Here is a 15,708-nt window from a genome sequence, read left to right as displayed (position 1 = left end):
CACAAGAGTGAACCCTACCATTCAGACAGCATTTTAAAGAAAGAGGGGGCTTTCATAAAACACACTCTGGTTTCAACTGAAATCAGTTTGTTCCCGAACGGGTCAGAGAGCACCCTGGGTGCGCTCCGGCGCTCTCAGAGCGTATTTACGAACGCACCCCTATGTCTTTGAATAAGCCTGCTCCTATCCCAGTGGTATGCATAGATACACATACGTTGTCGAGTGCGTGCGCACACACACACACACACAGACGCACACACACACGCACACAGACGCACGCACGCACGGACGCACACACACAGACACAGACACACAGACACACAGACACAGACACACACACACACACACACACACACACACACACATACACACACACACTTTAATAGAAGATAAACTGGGGTCTGGAGATGTCGTCACACCAGAGAATCTCAGCTCACACAGAACACACCAGGGGGGTATTCCATCAACGTCACTAAAGGAAAATCCAGGCTTATTTTTGCACAAATATCAGAATAAGTCTGGATTTTACTTTAGCAACGTAACACCCCCCAAGTAGGGTGACACAGCAAGACATGGAATACAGCAACAAGAACAAGGGGACGAAACGGCTGTGAGGAGGTCCGTAGACGTTTACACTCACACTCACACACACACACACAAAAACACACACACACACACACACACACACACACAAGCTTAAACACACACAGATACAACCACTCTGAATCACAGTAAAGATGCCCCCACACCCCCCCCCCCCCCCCCCACCACACCACCACACCACAACAAAAGAAAAAAGAATAATACAAATCCTAAGCATCCTCTAACTAACATATGGAGTAACCTTGGTCCCCTTCCGGGGCTGGGGGGGGGGGGTGGGGGGGTTGTGGTGGGGTGGCGGGAGGGGGGGGGGCTAGCGCTGTAAAGACCGTAGGCACGCCAGGGAGAGGTGAGCTGTCACCCCCCATTACCATCACCACCACGGCTCTGAGAGGGGGGAGGGGGAGGGGGGAGGGCGTAAAGCTAGCTCCTCGCTAACTGCCATCCAGAGCCCTCTCCTCAGGCCTCCGGACCCTCGGCCCCCTACTGGGAAACACTCGCGCGCACGCACACACACACACACACACACACACACAGACACAGACACAGACACAGACACAGACACAGACACAGACACACACACACACAGACAGAGACAGAGACAGAGACACTGACACAGACACAGACACAGACACACACACACACACACACACACACACCGAAGTGCGCCTCAGCGAAGGGAATGTGTGGAGGTGTGTGTGTGTGTGTGTGTGTGTCTGTGTGTGTGTGTGTGTGTGTGTCGGGGAGGTTTGGGGAAACCACCAGTAAGAGAGCACCTCACTCTGAGTGGCGGGGTGATTAAAGTTTAAAGTGTGTGTGTGTGTGTGTGTGTGTGTGTGTGGGGGGGGGGGGCAGGGATGGGGAGGGGGTGAGAGGGGGGACGATATGATGCACTACTGGGTTAAGTACTGTACACACACAAAAACCTGCTGTACATAAAAACACACACACACATACACACACACACACACACAGAGAAACACACACACACACACACACACACACACACACACACAGTGAAACAAACAAACAAACACTCACACACACACACACACACAGACACACACACACACACCGAAACAAAAACACCCACACAGAAACAAACACACACACACACAGCCGGGGAATGTCAACAGTGAGTCCATGACTAACGGAGAACACACACACACACACACACACACACACACACACACACACACACACACACACGCGCACACACACACACACGCCCTCCGTGGTGGATAATGAACACCTCGACGTGTATACATCTGGATCTGACCTGAGGACGCCAGACAAAGCCCTGGTCACCCGGCTGATGATGAACCTGCTGAGGGAGCGGAGGAGATGATGTGCTGTCCAGGGGGTGGACCTGTCCCTCACTCCTGTCTGAAGCATTGATTCAACAAAGATACAACAGATATACAATATAACCCCCCCCACAACTGTGTCTGCTATGTCAGCCTAGACGTTTTCAAGTTTTCAAACACAAAGTGTTTTGTTACATCTCCATTATACAAGTAGAAGAGAGTACAATTCTTAGGCTTCAGTTCCTCAACATTTCAGCGACAAGAGAAAAAAAGAAGCAATAAGGCAGATATGGCAAGATAAATACAGTGGCAATAGTTCTAAGAGACAAATATACTACTACTACTACTACTTAGGGGTGTAACGGATCACCTAACTCACGGATCGGATCGTGTCACGGATTTTGAGTCACGGATCGGATCATTTTTCGGATCAACACAAAACATTTTTTTATTTTTATAAAAACAACATTTTCCTTGAATTCTGTAAAAACACCACTTTTAATGTGTGAAACAAAAAAACAACATTCAAGATGTCAAAACTGATATATATATATCACATATATATATATAACATCTATATATAACAACATATATATAACAACATATATATAACATCACTGCTGCAATCTGGTTGCCAAGTGAAACCTAACTTTACCTAAATAATAAAGTGAAATCCTTTAAACATGGTAAGAAAAAAAAGTAAATAAAGCAAAGCAGCCTCAAGCTTATAACTTCATATTCATTTTCAAAAAGATGAGGATGTCCACATTGTCTGGGGAGAGGGCAGACCTATTTGCAGTCACTATGTCTCCTGCTGTGGAGAACACCCTCTCGCTAGGAACTGAAGTAGCCGGCACAGCCAGGTAGCGTCTTGCCATCATGGCAACGTGAGGGTACACACCGTAACTTTCTTATCGACCTCCCTCCTTCCTTCATTATTATAAGTAACAGAGAAGCCAAAGTGCTCCCATACATGTGATTTCAATGACGAGGGAGGCCTTTCCAGTTCGCCAACGTTGCTAGCACTCGCCATGATACTTGTTGCTGTGGATTCCCAGCTTCACGTGGAGTGAGTACGAAACAGAGTACTTTTTTTGTGTGTTTACACAATCACCCAGGCTGCTTAGCGGGTGATATGACGTGATATAAGTGGGACAGAGATGAGTGAATGAATGTTGTTGTCAACTCAGTACGCATGCAGAGAGTGAGAATAAAGCGCACATGATTGTTTTTCTACCGGTTACATTTGAATGAATGAATGGTCTTTATTGTCATTGCTACAGTACAGGTACCAAACAACGAAATTTAGGAGGGGTGGCTCCCCTGGTGTTAGGAAAGAAAAAAAAAAAAAAAAAAAAAAAAAATTGCTATTGATCCGCGGTACACATGCGTTCCGAACCGTGGAGGGCGATCCGAACGGATCACGGATTATCCGTGATCCGTTACACCCCTACTACTACTACTACTACTACTACTACTAATAATAATAATAATAATAACTTTTATTTGTATAGTAGTGCTTTTCCTGCAAACGTTGCAGGAATTATTAGTAATTATTTAGTCATTTAACGGCAATATTAAAAAGATGGGTTTTTAGTCTTGACTTGAACATATGTGCTGAGGTTGCATCCCTAATGTAAACTGCTAATGTAATCCACAATTTGGGTGCATAAAATGAGAATGCAGCCTCACCAAATCTCTTCTTTTGTACATGTGGTACACAGAGAAATATGGCGAGACAATACAATAGTGGAAGTAATACAAACCCTAAGCATAAGTACTGCACTTGGTGGAAAGAGTCGGGCATATCCAATAATAATGATATTCTTTAACTTTAAAGATATTCTAGAAACATACGACACTGGGTAGGAGTTGTGTTGGCTTGTGTGTGAACCCCGCTGCCCAGGCGCATTGTGTAGGCCAGCTCTCCCTCCTAACACCCCTGTCACTCAGCACCCCTCATCCTCGTTAGGGACAAAAGGACAGTTTGTCTAAGGGACACATTTGAGACCCCCGCCTCTCACACACTCACTCACACACACGCGTGCGCGCGCACTCACGCACACACTCACACTCGCACTCACACATACACATGCGTGCGCGCACACACACGCACACACACACACACACACACGCACACGCACACGCACACACACACACGGGGTCCCCCCCCCCACCGATAAAGCAGTGTCATGCCCCCCCACCCCCCCCGATAAAGCAGTGTCATGCCCCCCCCCTCCAACCCCCCCCCCCCCAACCAAATCTCCTTTTGAAGTGGAGGGCTGTCCTTGGTTTGGCCTTCTGAATAATATACTGACTGTAATTAAAGTCTATTCAGCGCTCGTCTCCTAGTGTCCTAACTGTCCCCCGTCATCTGGCCAGGCCTTTCAATTGGCCACCTGTGAACTCTGAGCGACAGAGACACAGAAGCCTCATAAAATTCATGACCAACACCAGATTCGGCAAGCCTGCCTGCCAGCTTCCCTCTCAATGAAAGACCAATCACTTTAAATAGCTCATTATTTTGATTGTTCAACAAAGTCTTTTTTTTTCTAATAGAATACCCAACCATTCCCTGGGTCAGGGGTCGGGGTGCGATAATGAAGCTGTAAAACAAACGTCTGAACGTTTGAAAGCTTCAGAGAAAAGAAACGTGAAGTCCCTTGGTGTTGTTTTTCCTTTTAGCGACGAGTCGTTCGGGACTGAATTTTCACGTGGCGGCGTGATAACCGTGCGATACGCGATACGCGGAATGAAAGTACGAGTTACGCTACTTTCCGAATGTTTTTGTGAGGGGAGTCGCCGTGGTCGTCGTCGGTCAACTGTTGTGATGGATTACTCGTCGGGCCTTCGGCTGAGGGGACGGCCTCACAGAGCCCCCCGGGGTCAGCTCAACAGAAACACAGAGAGCGCTCCCGAAAAGTCTGTTATTGACATTCTACAAGGTATTTCAGCCCACTTTCTCTGTGGCTAAAACACACACACACACACACACACGCCTCTGCGCTACATACACATACCACACGCCCCCCCCTAGGACACGGTGCGGTGAGAGTGTGGGAAAGTTATTTTTAGGACAGAAGCGGAGAGCGTTCCTGGGATCGACTCTCCTGCTCCGGATCAACATTCCACCTTTGAACCGGTCCGGCCGCGGCTGTTTGTGCCGATGATGACGATGTGGAGCTTTTCTCTGAGGGTGAACTAGGGTGGGGTGTGTTTGTGTGTGTGTGTGTGTGTGTGGGGGGGGGCACCAAGGGGGTGTGTGGGTGGGGGGGCACCATTTTGGCGAGTTTCATCCTGGCTGAAACGTGTTCTTTATGTGCGGCTCAAAAAGGGAAATGGGCACGTTTGTGTTTTGCCTCGGAAGCAGTGAAGAGAGTTGCCTTTACTCCAGGGGCTGAATTTGGCTCCAGAGTTTAGTTCACAACAATAACAATATCCATATCACCACGGATACGGAACACGATCGCAAAGACACGATCCACAAAGCACCAGAGGGGCTATGGCCTCCTAGTCACTACCATTATGCTAATAAAGGTTGTTTGAGACCGACAAACACACACACACACACACACACACACACACACACACACACACACACACAATACACACAATACACACACACACACGCGACCCTTTGGTAGCGGGAGTGGCTCTCTTGTGTGGCATACTCTCACCCTAATCTGAGTGGAAGATCGCCAAGGAAAAAACGGTTTTAATCTGGTCTGAGTTCAGTCTGGCCCTGCTAGCCCAGTCTGGTCTAATGGGTGCTGAACACTGTCTGGACCCCGTTCAGGGTTCACTGCTCGCCGACGAAGCGAAGCATCACTTCCAGGGCCAATTTCCCCCGGCAGACCCCCCTGCCTTACCCAGGCTGGCAGGAGGGCATATGCCGCATATGTCCTGTTGGCTTTGGTTTAGCGAAGGGAACTGTCCGTTGGGAAGAGAAAAAATATCTCGCTGCTGTGTTGGTGGAAGTTAGCATGTTAGCATGTTAGCATATCCTGGCCGCGTTTCCCCCATTCCCGTCTCACCCTCTCTGAACTCTGACCCCCCGACAACAGCCTCCCTACTGTACGACCACGACAGCTCTCGCTCTCTGACCTCTGACAGAATGAGCACAACACAGCCCCCCCCCCCCCCCCCCCCTTCTCTCCCACCCCACCCAATCCCAGCCTACCCAATCTATGTGTATTTCATACAGTACCGGTCCATTATCTGTGTCTTAAAGTGTTATTGGGGCCCCCCCCCATCTCACCCCCAGGCCGTATAGTCCACCAGAATGAGATGAGAGAGGAGGAAGGTCTAGTTTAGGTCTGAGCATGGGAATGTTTGGTGTTTCCTCTGAGGAGTCAGTCACCGAGCAGGAGGCGAGGAACACGGTTAGGTTATGTTGGCTCACTTAAACACGGTGAGTCCAGGTGAGCAGTTCCATTAGAGACTATGGCAACATGACACACACACACACACACGCACACTTACGGTACCCTCAAACACATCCCTCTCTCACGCACACATCCTGAGACGAGGTAAAACCCTGTTGAATTATGAATGCAGATCTGATGTATGTTGTGTGAATAATTCCCCCCTCGCGCTGCTAAGTGTTCAGCTAAGGGGGAGGATCGCGTGCCACTCTCTCTCTCTCTCTCTCACACACACACACACACACACACATACACACACACACACACACACTCTCTCTCTCTCTCCCTCTCCCTCTCTCCCTCTCTGTCTCTCTACCTCTCTCTCTCTCTCCCACTCTCTCTCTCTCCCACTCTCTCTCCCTATCTCTCTCTCTCTCCCTCGCCCTCCCTCTCTCTCTCTCCCCCTCTCTCTCTCTCTCTATACCCCCTATCCCTCCCTCTCTCATCTCTCTCTCTCTCTTCTCCCTGGGAAGTATAAATTATGTACTGAGATTAGATTTGATTGTATTCTTAAAAATAAATAAATAATAATAATTCCTTCCTTCTTTTAGCATTTTCGCTGCCAATGGCCCCTGGTTATGGCATTTATATTTTCTTATGATAACTGACGGACAGACGATTCACTTACTTAGACAAATGTGACAGGGTTTCATTAAAAGATCCCCATCTCGGCAATTGTGAAAGCTCGCAATCGAGCCAAACAAGTCTTGTTGTGAAAAAAATAGTTTTCCGGTTTTTGGCATAGGACGACAAATGAAGCGATGAAGAACCCACTCAATATCATATCCAACAGTTTTACATTCACTAAATACCTACATTTAGTTAGCAAAGTCGGGTGGGGGGTATTAGTGTGGCAGTGTGTGTAGCCACGCCCACCCCAGCTGTATGTAAGGAGCCATCTGCGTGTGATCTGTTTGTTGACTAAATGGAGGCTGAAGCTCTCTTGCACATACAGGAGGACCGGTCCTGCAGGACCAACACAGCAGCCTTCATCAAGAAGGCACAACAGTGGCTCTACTTCCTGAGAGTCCTCAGGAAATACCACCTCAGACAGGAGCTGCTTGTGACCTTCTACCGCTGCACTGTGGAGAGCATCCTCACCTACTGCATTTGCGTGTGGTTCTCCAGCTGCACAGCCGCAGAGAAGAAAGCGCTACAGAGAGTCGTGAGATCAGCCCAGAAGATCACCGGCGCCCCCCTCCCCTCTCTGGAAGAGTTGTACAACACACGCTGCCTCAGGAAGGCCTCCAAGATCTCCAGAGACCCATCCCACCCTGGGTACGAACACTTTGCTCGGCTGCCCTCGAACAGGCGGTTCAGGACCATGTTCGCAAGGACAAACAGACTGAAGCTCAGCTTCTACCCCAGGGCCATTCAGGCCCTGAACACAGCAAAGACCTAGGTTCTGGGCCCTGGACAGTCTGGACGGATTGATGGCAGCTGCTGGATTGAAATCAGGTGTAGTGCTGAGGCACAAATGTGTACATTTCAAGCCTGCAAACTGCGACACTTTAAATGAATGTGCAATAACACTATGTGCAATATGACAACCCTAGGGTACATAAGGTTCAGAGAATAGGAAATGTTAGAATAGGTATAGCATAGCATAGAGTACAGCAAGTGTCTTATTTGTATAGTATAGTATAGTGGATAGTGTACATAGCCTTTATTTATGTAAACCAGCTCCTTTCCCTTCTTGTTTTTTAGTCTTTTTTTTTTTTTTTTTTGCACCAGGGGAGCCCCCCCCCTCCCAAATTTCGTTGTTTGGTACCTGTACTATATCAATGACAATAAAGACCATTCATTCATTCATTCATTTATTCATTCATTAGGGTGGAGTTAACCAGCTATTGTTCCCACCCATTACCTCTGTGAAAAACGTCTCTGAAGACTTTGAGGCTGGATATCTCAGTACGGTGGTTCAGGGGGTATCACCATTAAACTGACTTCTTCAACTTGTTTCAGATTTCAATGTATGACACATCATTTTAAAGCTTACAATCTACCCTTTCATAATCTGAAAAAAACAGAAAAATTATTTTGCCCTACTTGCAGACTTTTTAACCATGCCCTGTCACAAATGTATTTGTTGCGAGTTGCTTTGGAAAAAGGCGTCTGCTAAATGCGAAAAATGTAAATGTAATGGGATTCTTATTCTTATTCTTATTCTTATTAAACCAAGTCCTCTCCAAACGGATTGCGGATCCCAAGGCAGGCTTGCGGCACCTGGAACAGATGTATGGAATATCTGAGGAGCTCTTCAGCCTGTAAGGACGCTGTTTATAGCCATGGTCTATCAGCTGCCAGAGGGACAACGTTAGACTATATTCATTGTAAAAAAAGAGTCAATATTGATTGACCCAGTTTCACTCTCTCTCCCCAGCGAGAGAGGCTCTTGTGAACGGGAGATTCATCCCCGCGTCCACAGTATCACAACAGCCAGAGACGCGGGAATACACGCACACACATACACAGACACAGACACACACACACACACACACACACACACACACACACACACACACACACACACACACACACACATACACGCACACACACACAAACAAACAAACAAACACAGACACTACAGACTGAGGTGGTTGTCTAACTCTCTCCCCCTCTCCCTCTCTCTCTCTCTCTCCCTCCTTCTCCCTCTCCCTCCCTCTCCCCCTCTCTCTCTCTCTCTCTCTCTCTCTCTCTCTCTGGTCCCTCTGAGGGGGAGCCCTCATGTTAATTAGACCTGACCTGAAAATCACTTAACTGCTCTGCCTCCGCCTCCCCCGCCCCTCCTCCCCCCTGCCCCCCCTCCCCTCTGCTCCTCACATAGGTCCATTAACACCCCTCCCTCTGCACCCACAGCCTCAGAGAGGAGTGTGTGTGTGTGTGTGTGTGGGGGGGGGGTTGGTGGGGGGGGAGGGGGGTGAGACAGAGGCGTTGTCTTCAAGACATTTTGAGGACACGCCATGGGATATTAACTAGTATGAGACCACACTCCTCTAGGCCTCCTTCTCCTCCTCCTCCTCATCATCAACTTCTCCTCCTCCTCCTCCACTCCCCCCTCTTCTCTTCTGGATTTAGAAAAAGAAGAGTTGAGAAGGAAGATAAGATCCCTCAGTTTCACTGGCCAGGGTTCACCTCGCAGCCGACACACACACACACACACACACGTGTCAAGATGACACATTCACCTACTTGTGTCAGTCCCCACCCCTCTCACCTCTCTAAGCGAGGACTAATTTGACACAAATCCCCAGGTCTCATACTGTATGTGCCCCCCCCACCCCCGACCCCCCCATGACACCCCAGTAGCCCCCGCAGGCGTGTTAAACGTCAGTCTTGGGGGGGGGGGTCAGAGGAGGGCATACTTTCGCGGCGTGCCTCTCGCATTCTCAGGTGAGCCGTCCTGTGTTGTGAAACCGGGTGACTGACGTGTGTGTGTGTGTGTGTGTGTGTGTGCAAGAGAGAGAGACTCGTTGTGTGAGCGAGCGTGAGAACAGGGGGGGGGATGTGTTGTGTTTGGGTCTGTGAGTCAGTGAGCGAAAAAATATGTGTCAAAAGTATGAGCGTCTGATTGCGTGTGTGTATGCGTGTGTGTGTGTGTGAGTGTGTGTGCACGCATCCCTACACGAGTGTGTGTTAATCTGGTCTTAACACCTAACCCCTCTCTACCTGCTCAGACAGGGCCGTGGGTTAATTCCGCCTCCGGGCATCGTGGGTAATGACTGTTTCGTCGACCGCAACCTGAACTCTTCAAGCCTCCAGTGGTAACCCCGGGTAACCGTATCCGTGAACCAGTAGAACCGTTCCAGGGGACACGGACACACACACACACACACACACACACGCTTCTGGAACCCAAAGTGATATCTGGGTTGAATGCACCTCATTATTAGCGATTAGCGATCAGCGAGTGCGCTCCTTACTTCCTCCGCGGTCGGGACAAACCGTACCCCGTACCGCCTACCTCCCCACTTCCGCGTTCCCGGCGCGATGAAGCGCGTGTCGCAAAAACCTCACTCTCTCTCTCGCTCTCTCTTTTCTCTCTGTGAGGTCGACGTCCCTAAGCCGTGACCCCGCTTACGAGGACTAGAGCTGTCAATCACCTGTCACACCCCCGCTCGTCAAAAACTAATAGAGCGCTGGATGGAGATGTAGAGATAGAGGAAAAAAAGAAAGAAAGAAAGAAAGACAGAGAGAGAGGAATACAGAGAGAGAGAGAGAGAGACACAGCAGAGGGGAGAAAGGAGGGAGAGAGAAAAGAAGACGGGAGAGAGAGAGAGCAAGCGAGCCCGAGAAATGGCGAGCCGAGAACGGAGACGAAGAAAGAGAGGGAGACAGATAAAAAAGAGAGGTTGGACCGAGAGGTAGACCCAGTCAGAGATGGGATGGGTGAGGCCTCAGGCGCACGTGTCTGTAGTTTAAGAGTACTACGTGCTAAGTGGTAATTAGCGATCGAGTGGGTTTGACCCGGGCCAAGGCCTGTCAGACGCAGGGCTGGGAATAACGATCGCTATCTCAACCTGTCAATCAATGCAACCTCCGAGACAGGTGACCAACGGGTCACCGCTACGCCGAGACATGCCGGAGGAACGCAGGGGTAAACACACGGGAACGCGCATGGCAACACGCACGGCAACGCGTACGGCAACACCAACAGCTACTTCCCCCAGGCGATGAACAAGCCTACTGTAGACAATGGACTATCATCCATAAGCACATCCAGAGAATCATTGTCTTCTCCTCGAACCCTCACCACTGGGGTACCCCAGGGCTCTGTCCTAGGGCCCCTACTGTTCCCCCTCTATACCAAGTATCCCATGCATACGGACTACCTAACCTTAACCTCACAGTCTCTTTACTACTGTCACTTATGCTCTGTACTATTGACACTTTGTATTGAATTATGCCTAGTGCCTTATAATCTACAAATTGCAAGATACTGCTAATTGTAAATAATCTTATTTGTAATTTATATCCTGTACTATTGTCACTTTTTTATTTTGTATCTTGTATTATGCCTATTGCCTTATTGTCTTGTGCTGCAATGTCAGGAACTGAAGCCTAAGAATTGTACTCTCTCACTGTAATGTGATATAACAATAAACTTGAAGCACACGCAAACACGCACGGCAACGCGCACGCACGCCAGGACGCACACACACACCTATGTGCATACACACACACACGTATACACACACACACACACACACGTATACACACACACACACACACATATGCGTGTGCACACGCATACACACACCTGTGTGCATACACACACACACACACACACACACACACACACACACACACGGCAAGGCACTGACTCAGCAAAGGGGGCCGCCAATCACCCCCGCAACCCCCCCCCCCCCCGTGATCAGGAGCGTCGCCGGTGCCAAGCCAACTGTTAAGACGGAGCCAATCACAGCATCTGGAGAGAGCCCGGTGTGTGATGTAACAATGGTGTCCGGCGGCTAATCTGTTCAGTGATTGGTTTGACGGGTGACTGGTGATGTGGTGCGATGTTGCTCTGTGGAAATTCCCCTTGGCTGAGCCCTGATACACAGACAGACAGACAGACAGGCGTAATGTTGACTGGCGGTTCATATAGTGGTGCTCTCTTATGTCAACATACATTGTAGCTAAATTAAGAAGCTCTCACTCTCATCTCTCTCTTTGCCCTCCCTCCCTCTCTCCACCTCCCCCCCCCACCCCTCCCCACCTTCCTCTCACCTGAACAGAACCCCAGACAGAGACAATGGACAGTCTGATACTGCTGCCCATGCAGGACCATCCAGCCCCCCAGCCCCCCCCCCCCTACCCCCCCAAGCCCCCCCCAGCCCGCCCACTGAAGAGGGGTAATTAAAAGCCCATTGAGGATAACCACCTTGACTTTTATGGCCCTTATAAATCTCCACTGGAGTGGCCTTTTCAGATGGTCAGAGAGGAGGGGGGGGGGTGGCAGGGGCATAGTGATGAGTAAAGAGGGGGGTGAGGAGGGGGTGGGGGTGGAGGGGGTGAGGGTAAGGTATGGGGTGAGTTTGGGGGAGTGTGTATGTGGGGGGGGGGGCATGTGTGTATGTATGTGTGTGTGTGTTTGTGTGTGTTTGTGTGCGATAAGGGCAAGGGTAAGGGTAAGGGCAGCACTCAAGGAGGCTGTAGTAGAAGGGGGGTGGAGGGGTCCGGTGTACTTGGAGGGTTTGGGGGGGGGGGGGGCGTTAAGGGGGCGGAGGAGACAGACAGAGAGAGCCCTTAATGGAGTGGCTGTCTAAAGAGGCCCCGCGGGTCAGGGAGGGGGCAGGGAGGGAGTGGAGGGGGTGGGGGGTGCAGAAAGGGGGAGTGATTAGGGGGGGGTGAGGTTGAGGGTGGAGGGGGGGGTGGGTTAGCATAATCAAATGGCTAACAGTGAGTGTTCAGTTTTACCGATTCATTAGTATTATTGAGTTGACGCTTGAAAACGCAAAATGCAAAAAACGATCGTCCACGATGTCGACGTTTCCTCAGATTCTGCCCACCGGCTACTGTACCAGGGTCAGTGTGTACACCGTACAGGTATGTGCCAATGCCAAAACTGTGTCACTGTGGCTGAAGAGGGCCCGAGGATAGGATTGACACACACACCCCATGCCTGTCCATCCCTTATCAACATTCATCATCGTTCATAAACACACTGGAGGGTTGTGAACACAGTCCCGCTCCTGAACGCAGCACGTTTACACTTTCACACCGTGAAAGAACGAGGGACACGCGATGCTTTCGTGTCCTCATCTCTCCAGGTAGCGGTGGGTTCTCTCTCTCTCTGTCTCTCCCTCCCCCTCTCTCTCTCTGTCTCTCTGTCTCTCCCTCCCCCTCTCTCTCTCTGTCTCTCTCTCTCCCCCTCCCTCCCTTCCTCTCTCTCTCTCCCTCCCTCCTTCCCTCCTTCCCTCCCCCCCCCTCCCTCCCCTCCCCCCCGCTCCCTCCCCTCCCTCCCTTCCCCTCCCCCCCCTCCCTCCCTCCCCCACTCCCTCCCCCCCTCCCTCCCTCCCCCACTCCCTCCCCCCCTCCCTCCCCCCGCTCCCTCCTTCCCTCCCTCCCTCCCTCCCAGTCCTCTGGAGGTGTGACAACGCCGCTGGTTGATCGATACCCTTCACCATTGGCATCACCACCCGATAGCAGGCGGCTAACAGGGAAAGCGAACAGGGGAGTGGGGTGGAGCGTGGCTAACATGAGAGACTCTTCATAACCGCCGTGACTGATTGACGGCCGCCAACAGCGAAACGTTTCACGGGGGGGTCGTTCCTTCGAGTTGCAAACGAGTCATCACTTTTTTCATTTTATGTTACGGGTTTAACGCTTTGCCATGAAGTCATGAAAAAAAAATACAGGGTTGGGATAATACACACAACGATTGTGTGTTTGAGAATGAAAGAGAGAGACAAGAGGACAAAGTGTTTGTGTGTGTGTGTGTGTGTGAGAGAGAGAGAGAGAGAGGGAAAGTGAGAGAGAGAGAGAGGAGGGAGGGAAAGAGAGAGAGAGAGAGAGGGAGAGAGAGGGAGGGAGAGAGAGAGAGAGAGAGAGAGGGAGGGAGGGAGAGAGAGAGGGAGGGAGAGAGCGTGTGAGCGAGAGAGAGAGAGGGAGAGAGAGAGCGAGAGAGAGAGGGAGAAAGAGACAGAGAGAGAGAGAGTGAGAGAGAGAGTGAGAGAGAGAGTGAGAGAGAGAGAGGGAGAGAGAGAGAGTGTTGTATGAAGTAACCAGGTTTGACACTTGGTTGTTTATCTGTGTGTTCATGTGTGCGCTCCTCCTGCTTCCTCGGGGTTGCCGTGGCGACGACGGGGGCGGGGCCTACCTCGATGGTGAACTGCTTCCTCTTCAGCTTGAAGGCCAGGTCCTTGTGGTCGGGCAGCTCACACACCAGACAGTTCAGATGGGGCACCTGACGCACGTGTAGCAGGCCTGAGAAGAGGGGGAGGGAGGGAGGGAGGGAGGGAAAGAGGAAAGAAAGAGAGAAAAGAAGAATCAGGGCAGAAGGTGGGTGAAGGGTTTGGTGCCTAAGCAGCAGTCTCACACACACTCACACGCAACTCATCAACCTCTTCAACAAGGACTATGATTGGCTGATGAGTAGGATCAGATGTGATCCTGATTGGCTGGAAGAAGAACATCCTCCTATCCTCCAATGTTTGCAGGAAAAGTGCAATACAACTAAAAAGTTATTATCATCATCATCATCATCATTATTATTATTATTATTATAGACCATAGAGATGCATAGTTGATATCAACTGGCCAATCACAGGAGGGACCCTGTACAACCTGCCAATCACAGGAGGGACCCTGTACAACTTGGCAAACACAAGAGGGACCCTGTACACCCCTGTACGACCTCCTAGTCACTAGGAGGTCGTACAGGGGTGTACAAGGTCCCTCTAGGACCTAGTGAGAGGGAACTGAGGGGACAGGGAAGCTGAAAGAGGGATCAGCAAAATAGGAAAAGGTCCCTAAGCTCCCTCTGTCCTTCCTCTCTCTCTCTCTCTGTCCTTCCTCTCTCTCTCTCTCCTTCCTCTCTCTCTGTCCTTCCCCTCTCTCTCTCTGTCCTTCCTCTCTCTCTGTCCTTCCTCTCTCTCGCTCCCTCTCTCTCTCTCTCCTTCCCCTCTCTCTCTCTCTGTCTTTCCTCTCTCTCTCTGTCTCTCCCTCTCCCTCTCTCTGTCTCTGTCCTTCCTCTGTCTCTCTCTCTCTCTCTCTGTCCTTCCTCTCTCTCTCTCTCCCTCTGTCCTTCCTCTCTCTCTCTCTCTGTCCTTCCTCTCTCTCTCTCTGTGTCCTTTCCCTCTCTCTCTCTCTCTCTCTCTCTCTGTCCTTTCTCTCTCTCTGTCTCTCTCTCTCCCTCTCTCTGTCTCTGTCCTTCCTCTGTCTCTCTCTCTCTCTCTGTCTGTCTCTCACTTCTTCCTCCTCTCTATCCATCTCCCTCCCTCCCTCTCTCCCTCCCTACCTCCCTCCCTCCCTCCCTACCTCTCTCCTCCATTTCAATCGCAAGCTGCAAGACTCAGCACTTGAAGCGCTCAGGCAGACTGTTGTGATTATACTGTGGTAATGAAGCAGAATAAGACAAACAGCAACTTCTCTTCCAGAGGACAACCTAATTGCTCAGCCCCCCCCCCCCCCGGTGCAAGACAGGATAGCTAGAATTGACTAGGGATGGTGGGTTGATGGGGACTTCTAGGTGTGTGTGTAAGAATGAGTGTGTGTGTCTGTTTGTGAGAATGAGTGTATATATGTGTGTGTGTGTGTGTGTGTGTGTATGTGTGCCCATTGAGGTGCTTGCTTTTAGTGTCTCCTACAGTACCAGAGTGTCTGCCAGTGACCCTCAGCCCTGCCTGTAGTCTGAGGAGGAGGCAGAGTGGGAG

At 50.4% G+C, this 15,708-nt stretch overlaps 1 protein-coding gene across 1 annotated transcript in view; it reads right to left on the bottom strand.

Annotated features, from left to right (window-relative positions):
• The window catches only part of elp4 (elongator acetyltransferase complex subunit 4), a gene marked incomplete at its 5' end in the record, with an annotated part of 67,002 nt that overhangs the window by 27,868 nt on the left and 23,426 nt on the right, over positions 1 to 15,708 (bottom strand). Inside the window, 2 exons of the mRNA XM_080525898.1 lie at positions 14,154 to 14,260; positions 14,725 to 14,740. Of these exons, the coding sequence (XP_080382024.1) occupies positions 14,154 to 14,260; positions 14,725 to 14,740 (123 nt within the window). The remainder of the gene's footprint in view (positions 1 to 14,153; positions 14,261 to 14,724; positions 14,741 to 15,708) is intronic.

This window comes from Nansenia antarctica (assembly GCF_963989245.1).
Source record: "Nansenia antarctica genome assembly, chromosome: 1".
NCBI lineage: Eukaryota > Metazoa > Chordata > Actinopteri > Argentiniformes > Microstomatidae > Nansenia > Nansenia antarctica.
Note: the sequence above shows the minus strand (reverse complement) of the source record. Positions and strands in the feature narration are given on the sequence as shown.